The 8,843-nt window shown below is 39.1% G+C and overlaps 1 protein-coding gene across 2 annotated transcripts in view; it reads right to left on the bottom strand.

Annotated features, from left to right (window-relative positions):
• Positions 1 to 8,115, bottom strand: part of dlg4a (discs, large homolog 4a (Drosophila)) — a 79,189-nt gene extending 71,074 nt beyond the window's left edge. Inside the window, exon 1 of one of the 2 annotated variants that reach the window (XM_016674324.1) lies at positions 7,880 to 8,115. In XM_016674324.1, coding sequence (XP_016529810.1) covers positions 7,880 to 7,960 — 81 coding nt within the window. In that variant the 5' untranslated portion in view covers positions 7,961 to 8,115. The remainder of the gene's footprint in view (positions 1 to 7,879) is intronic. The other variant, XM_016674323.1, reaches the window with a different exon arrangement.
• Between the last annotated feature and the right edge of the window lie 728 nt (positions 8,116 to 8,843).

Here is an 8,843-nt window from a genome sequence, read left to right as displayed (position 1 = left end):
CAACTAATTGTGCCACAATTTTTTCTCACTGAATAATGCAGCCATCCTCATATGCCCACTTCTGAGGGATCTGGTGCCTAAATCCAGTTTCACAGGGCAAGAGGAGCATACAGCAGGGACAGGTTGCCAGTATGTCATAGGGCAACACAAAGACACTTGAGACAAACAACTACACTACACACATTCATACCTAAAGGCAATTAAGAAAACAATTAACCTCGTAGTCATGCTTTTGGATAGTGGGAGAAAGCCAGAATATTCAGAGCGAAACCACGCATGCATGGGAAGAACATGCAAACTTGACGCGGAAATCCTTCAGGTCAGGATCTGAACCCCGGACCTTCGTGCTGCAAGAAAACTGCTACCAGCTGCTCCACTATTAACTAATAAATTAAGGAATTTTATCCCTTTCTAGAAGCTAAGTTTCTCGTTTTAATAGATTGATGGCAACAAAAGCAGGAGCTTATCCGGGGGACCATACGTGCCAGAACCACCACTGGTAAGGAATATTTTCTTTTGGAACACTTTGTGTTCTTAAGTACTAATTGACCATAGTTTATCCATCAAATGTTTACTGATCTAGTAACCATCTGATGGTTATGTGACAATGAGTTCACTGTAATCCAGCTGTCTCCATAATCACTAAATCTCAATCTGGTGACGTCATAGAACACAGTAGATATGCAGTAGACGACTCAGGAGCAACAAAGCAATGCCATCAAACCAATATGGACCAAAATCTCAGAGGAATGTTTCTCACCATGTGTTGAATCACTCATGCAGAACTAGCGTCGTTCTGAAGGGCAGCCAACACTGTCCTAGCAAGGTGTACCTAAAATAGTGTGTCTAGCTGTTGAGTCTTACCATGAAGTGAATGGAAATTAAAATTGTCTCAAATTTCAAAATTAAAATAAATTTTCAAACATTAATTCCACAGGCTACCGTACAACTGCTAAGTAGTTTGAAAGTCTTTTCAACCATGTAAACACAAATTCCCACAATTATAAACATACTATGACACTGACAGTGATTTCTGGTTGTTGAGTTGCATTAAGTCGTCGTCTCGGCCAATTAAAACAGGAGGACTCTTGGACTTCTTTCTGTGCATTCATCCTTCTGTGCGTTGTGCAGTTTACATTTGCACAACTCTGCAACTTCTGTAATCTTCGACTACAGAAGATTAAAATACCTTTTTGTCGATCCTTAAAGATCAGCAGAATCTTTAGCAAAATAATAATGACATTTTTTATGAAGGATTTTTCTATTCTTATAAGGATGCTAGTCCAGTGTCCTTGTGTCCTCTGATGGATGGTGATGCACAGTTTTACGAATTATTTTCAAATATCTTAAAAAAGCTAAGCTATCAAATAAGAGAATAAAACTACAAATGCGTAATGATACGATCAACAAGTCTCGTAGAGTTTCACTCTATATGCTTTTCTAAACATGTGCCCTTAAACAGCACCACATGTGCCAGGCCATGTTCATACGCAACACTCAGAGTGGATGATTTAACCTTACACAGAGCACATGTACAATGAAAGGAAAACCAGAATCCTCACACACATATTTCACACGTATCTATGACAGTGGAGCAAATTATGGGCATGTTCCATGCAACGCACTCTGATGTAGATATTAAGCTCCCTGAAATCTGCCAGAGCGACTAGCAGACTTTGAGCTAACATGCAAAACAGAGGCGGCAAATGAGTGATGGCAGAAGGAAAGACGACACAAACGCAGAGGTGATTTTACCTACCACACACGGGCAGAGCGAAGGGAGCTTAGTGCGGCCCTTCATGAGCAAGAGACAGAGGAAAAACAGCCTCCCAGACACCCGCAGTAAAGGAGGAGAGGGATGGGGAGAAAGAGAGAGAGAGAGGGGATGAGAGGCTGGGGAAGGGGAAGAGGAAATAAAAAAAGAGGGAGGAGGGAGAGAGGGTAGACAGGAAGATGGGGAGGGAGGGGGTCATACCAGACGAAAAGAGAGAGTTTTCCTAGAAGCCAGAGTAGTTGGTGTTGGATGTGTGTTGACATTAAAGACAAGACTCTGAAAAGACAGGATGGCCAGTCTGCTCCAATCGTGACTCATAAAATATGTTTGCCACCGCCGGTGAGAGAGGGAGGGACAAGGAAAGGAGTCGTACAGACAATGAATCAACCTTCGGTAGTATTTTCTTTTCCAAGATTTTTTTTTTTTCCCTTCGCTTCCTCACTGAAGCACTGTCACACAAAGACTCAAACAATCATACATTGATGAGGCACTTCATGTTGGCACAATACATTTTCATAACTCTTTGCAATTATTATTTTTGATTTCTTGGGCATTGCACATGTGCTTACAACCCCTTGAACTCTTTTACATTTCCTAATTCTACCAAAACAAATTTTTGTATTTATTTTACCGATATTTGAAGAGAGTGCTCTCTTAGCTTTGATGCCTCTAAATACCCTTCAGTGCAGTCCACCTGTGTATCATTTGGTCTCAGTATAAATCCAGCTACTCTCTGAAGGCCTCAGGGGTTTATTAGACAACATTTCTGAACAAACAGCACCATGTTGAACAAGGAACACAGCAGACAGGTCAAGGAGAAAGCAAAGGGACAAAGAAACAGTACTCCAGGCTTTAAACATCATTCTTGCAGAGTTCTGTTCAATCTATCATGTGGAAGTGAAAAAAGTACAACACCACTTCAAACCTAGCAAGACATGACTGTCCCACCTAAGCTGACAACGTGGGCACGGAGAACATAAATCAGAGAAACAGATAAGGAGTTCATGGTAACTCTGGGGGAGGTGCAGAGATCCCCAGCTTCAGTGCGACAATCTGTTGACAAGGCAACTATTAGTCATGCAGTCCAGTGATTTGGAAGAGAGACATTGTTAAAAGAAAGCCTTTTCCCATGTAGGGCATACAGCAAACATGAGAAGGAACGTTTTATTTTTGGCCAACATGTAATAGACTATTGCAGAAAACTAACAGCAGGTTCCAATCTCAATGATGAAACATGATGATGGCAGCATGATCAAGCTTTTTCAAGCAGGTAAAGTGGAGATGTTCAGGGCTGACGGCAAAATGAATGGCTTGGGTAATACATACTCTACATGTGTTAAAGGTCCAAAGTGCAGATCTACTACAATAGACAATCTGTGGGAAGACTTCAAAATGTGTCCATCAAGTCTGACTGAGCTTGAGCGATCTTATAAAGATGAAAGGGGGAAAGCTTTCAGTCTCTGATAAAGACTAACAGCTGTAATTTCAGCAAAATATGTTTCTATGAAGGTTTGACTCAGGAGTTTTAAAAACAAACGCACACCACAAATTTCAGATTAATTTGATACAAGAAAAAAAAAATCTGTTTAACCTTTTTCTTCCACTTCCTAGTTATCTTTTAGTCTCTGTAGGTCTAAAATAAAATCACATTCAAATCGGAAGGAAAATCCTGTTTAAATATATATTTTGTGTAACGGGGTTTCAGAGTCAACAACCCAGCTTGAGATGTTATTTTCAGACCACTCACTTATTTTTTTTATTTATTTTTTAACTTCCTTTGCCCTGTTGAGGTCACTGAGACTGTGGAACCGAGCCCAGCTGTCAACAGGACCCTGCAATCTCCCAGGGCTAACCAGGTGAAGAAAAAGATCTGATTATGTTATTTTGTAATGTGCACATCTTTCAGCTTATTTGTTCTATCCTTTAGAAATGAAATGGTTTATTGAAAAAAAAACCAAAAAAAACTGGTCTTCATGTCTCAGTCCAGGATGTTTGTGTTGTATTCAGCTCCGGGCCTTGGAGCAGTAACCTTGTGAAGAAGCAGTGTGCAGCTGTCAGCCCCAGAATTAGTGTGATTCAAACATTATCTTCATCAGAAATTATGTACACCAGAAATTTATTAACGCTTGGGTGTTTAACTTTTAAAAATATATATATGCATATATTTTTCATATTTGTCAAAACTGCTAAGTACAGAACTACCAGGCTCAATCAGAAGCAACCAATCAGAGCATGGAGGATCTTAGCGCTGTCAATCATGCTCATGTACGCACTTCTCACAGGATGGTGGCAGTTTTAACAAACGTGAAAAACATATTTTTTTTAGTAAAAGTTACAAAAAAATTCATAGGAATGTTTCAAATTAGATTTGAAACAACTTTTCAGAATTGTTGTTTTTTTTTTTAAGTCAGGCATGTTGGTAGAAGTTTGATAATCTGGAGCTGCCTTTATATTTCAGAAACAGCTGAACATCTTGAATTGAAATTTCGTGGCTTTACGAGTGCCTATAAGCATCAGATGATAAAAGTTGAAATAATTAGAAAGTAGGTCAAACCCCTTGTTCGCTTTCAGTTTCAAGAATCCAACATGCCTATTTAAATACATTTTCATTAGTACAGACAAAGTGTTCGCAAAGTGTTGCAAGTGATTAATTTGTGTTATTACTTTGTCATTGCTGATATATGGGTATGTATGTTGCACATGTGGGCACAAGTGGAACATACAAGGCATGTGAAATTTGTGGTGCTCGTGTGGTGAAGCTGTTTATCGTGTCCAAAGCAATCTTTGGTCACTTTGAGATTGAGACCAAATTGTGTTAATTTGTACACCGTTTTAAAAAAATATTTAACTAAAATCTAAAATGTTTGCCATGTTTTCACCATAAGTACTCCTAAAAACAGCGAAACCAATTACAAATTATTAATACTGAGAATGAATTTCCAATGCGAGTCCCAGTATCAATAACAGTAGTCATTAACAGACATCTGCAAAGCACTGCCCAAGTGAACATTTTACAGAGTGATGTTTAATACACCATCCAAAAACAGAGAGACATGAAAGAAAGAAAACCAGCCTATAGGTTTTCTGTACCCTATTCATATTCTACTGTACTGTAGAAAAATGTACGATCCTGAAAAAAAAAACATGCACAGCCTGATCTACAACACATATATATATATATATAATATAATGCCACAATCAAAGTTTAAACCTAAATTCAAATGAGAATCTGTGCCAAGACCTTAAACTTTATGTTCACAGGCCTTTTTCATCCAATCTGATTCAGCTTGACCTATTTTACAAAAAAGAATGAACAAAACAAAATGAGTTTGGTAGAGACATTTCCCTTAAAAGACTTGTGAAAATAATGGCCTACTTTGAAATGGTCTGTCACATAAAACCCCAAATAAGTATTTTGAGGTTTGCGATTGTTACATGATAAAAATGCAAACGTTTGAAGGGGAAATAAAGTTTTGAAAGTCACTTTAGTGAAGGTGACACCATATTCGTTTTCATTAATTTTATAATGAGGCTTTATAATTTCATGGGGTTGTGAAATCCGTAAAATATCTTACTTTTGAGAATTGAATGTGCCTTTTAATAGGTTCCCTTTTCTCTCATTTAATTTGTTTAGCCCACCATTCTGATTTTATTTATGCCACTATCAAAATTTGAGTACTTTGCCAAGGAGAGATTTATTGAAACTTTCATTTAGTGTACTGTAAAAAAGCCCAAAGGCAACAGAAATCATTTTTTGTATGCCAGTTATCATTCCTACCTCAACTGATTATTGTTTTAACAGTTGAATTTGTCTGCAGTTACTTAGCATTTTCAGCTGTTTCAAGGGGAAAGTTTGGTTGTGTGAGGGGATAAACAGACTAAAAGCAGCATGACCCCATTTGACTGTTTTACAGTGCGCTGCTGTTGTGTGATAGATGGATGATGACACCTACAGACGTTAGGCCCAAAGCCCTCTGGACCTCAGCGACACACCGAGCTGTGGCTTCGGCATCAGCTTCTCTGACAGTAACTGGAGACTATTGGAGCACATCGTGACATTTCCATCTGGGACAAAGCCCGTCAGAACAGTGTCAAACACTGCGTAGCTCACCGATCCAACCACACAGGCCCCAGTGCTTATTTTCCGTTCTCCTTATTCATGAGCATCCTTCCCCACCACCTCCACAGAGGTCACCCTCCTACCTTCACGCTGTGGGCCTCACATTATCAACACCCCTCAATGCCAGGACTTTCTCTATATCTCCCCATCTCTCCCTTTTTCTCTCATCTCTGAATCCTCCCTTCCTCCTTTCATCTCCATTCTCTCCATGATGATACCCCTGCCATGTTGTCATGGCAACAATCGGGCCCTGATTGCTTGGTTGCTTGGCAACTGACATCACCTATAAGAGGAACATGAAGATACAAAGCCAGAGACAAACAAGTCACACTAAACATCAGTGCTTGTGCTTAACTGTGTTAAGTGTGAGCAAATTTGGATTTTTCTCCATGCTGACGTCAGCTGGCATTGCTTTGCTCATCGTAATTTTAATAAATAATTTTCAGACTGGAAGCCACAGATGGGTGCTGAACATAAAGCAAATAATTCAAAAGTGACTCATACTCTGAATTGTCTGGAAATCTTTGGGCTCCTGTGAATGAAGAACTGACGCAACATATCAGTCACATGAAAGTCTTTCACCTACGAGGGCACAGACAACGATGTCTCTAGTGAACACAGACCCAGTTAGTCCTAAAGCAGCACAAACCTGCGCTCGGGTGGTAAACCGTTTACATGGATGACACCAGCAACTGAAACGTGACAATCCCTCTGAGCAAGGTTGTCATAAGCTCCTGAGCTGTAGTTTTAATATCATGCCACAAGGTGTCATTGTGTGCTGCATTGACGAAAAAGAAGACCTGCTCTCTATGAAAATCCGTTTACAAAGGCAATGCAAATCCTTTTCTAATTGATAATATCAGCAGCAGCTTCATATTTGTCGGTGTACCTTTCTCTTCTTTCTAGAACCTCACATATAGAAATCATGACACATATCAGCCAATAGGCACAATAAACATCTGTACTGTTTGAAATGGAGAGTCGCAGTTCTAGTCAAAAGAATCTCAAAACAGCTCTGGCAGTATGAAAGTTTTTCATAATTCTTTTCACTGCTTCTGATTTTGATTATTTATTGTTCTATTGATACAAGCACCACAACAGTTAGTTATGTTTCTTGTCCTGCAGGCTCATATTTACACCATTAGTAGCTTCACTCAATTGGGGATGTCAAAATCGCCAGCCTAAACCACCCATGATGGATCTAAAGTGTCACCTGTCATATGGACAGTTTCAGAAAGCACAGCTCTGCTGACAGCCAAAACATTTGATTAGATTCTCAGTTGGATCCGTTTTCAACATGATCTCCTAGAAGGTAGGGATGGGAATCTCTGATCTCTATCCGATATACACATATGGATCCACAAACTACGATCAGATACTTTTAAGATTCCTCCTCATCAACCAGGGGTTCAATTAGATAAGATTTACTTCCTCGTCATCGATTAATCTTGGTTTAAATTAACTTGTTTTGTATACATAATTTTTCATTAATGAAAATTAATGAAGCAATTCAAATTGTAACAATTTATTAATGAATTGCCATTTTAGGTAAGGTATCTTAACAAAAATATGTCAATTTTTGAGTGGGAAATATTTGAGTGTTTGTGGCAGCGTTGTCAGTTGCTATAGCAACGAGTCTGCGTAGCATAGCCGACATGGAGATCGAGAAAGAAAGAATACCAGAGGTTTTGAGTTATTTTTCTACAGTTTTCTGCGTTGCCTTTCACTTTTGCTGTGGCACACTGCACTGAATTAATACCTATTCCTCCAGGTTTCAATTAGTTAACCGAATTGTTGTACCGCGGCAGTGCGCCTATGGATGGCATATAAAAGAATAGTCTTTTTCCATCCAGCGTTACGCGCATGCGCGAAATTTCCATACGGAAGCGATAACACGCAAAGGGTCCAAAACATCTATTATGACTTTTGCATGATTGGAATATTAGCCAATTGTCCGCTGAAAAATGATGAAATGATAGTCTCACCATGTGTGGAACTGAAGGAAGAAGAACGACGTGAATCTGGCTCTGAAGACGGTGAACTGATTGGCATCTCCACGTTTCCATGTGCCGTTTAAAGTGAGTTATAAAGTTAATCCTGGTTCCATTGTATTTGACAGCAGCGTGGCACACTTTACAAATTGCATTTGCCTTATCAAGATGTCCGTTTCTCGTATAAAATTCATAGTGTTGCCAAACCTTAGATTTACAGTGTGGAGGTGAATGTATCGGTTCCGCTGGTTCCGCCATCTTTGCTAGTTGTGATTACGTACGCGCGCCCGCCCGCACATCTTCTTCATCTTGTGGCGGTTGGCGACACTGCTTTGCGGTCTACAAGAAGCGCTGTTTGGTCAATAATTTGTTTTGTTTTATTGTATTTTTTATTTTTTTGCATTACTATAACCTATACAATGAGGTAAAATCTGGAGTAATTAGATTTTTCATTATAATTCAAAGAAATGTAAAGCTGCCTTACCAATGTCTTCCTATCACGCATCCGCATGTCAGTGGCTCATTGCAAACCGGTTAATCTTCCCACCACTACCAGGAGGAGGATTTCTTTACTTTGCTATTGCTTAACAGGAATGATACACGAGTTCTGTTGAGCATTCATCTTGAAACCCATACAATGTTTAAAAAGCATTCATGCTCCTTAGTGAACTTCTTCCCCCATCTAATTGGTGGTTAATTGGTTAATACAAATTAACCAATTAATTGGTTAATACCAATTAACCAGGCCTTTTAAGACCTGGTTAATTGGTATGATTCCATTATGCCCTTAATTTAGCTCCAATATTTTTTTTTTATCCCTTCTTTGTTTTCTGCCCCCAATGACATGGGACAAAACGTTCAAATTTGGTCTTATCTGACCGGACCACTTCTTCTTCTTCATGTTTGCAGTATCTTCCTGATGGTTGTGGAAAACATTATTTTGTTTTCTTTTAAATGA

The sequence above is a fragment of the Poecilia formosa genome, unplaced genomic scaffold (genome assembly GCF_000485575.1).
Source record: "Poecilia formosa unplaced genomic scaffold, Poecilia_formosa-5.1.2 Scaffold3, whole genome shotgun sequence".
NCBI classification, from domain to species: Eukaryota; Metazoa; Chordata; class Actinopteri; order Cyprinodontiformes; family Poeciliidae; genus Poecilia; species Poecilia formosa.
This window is presented reverse-complemented; position numbering and strand designations above follow the sequence as displayed.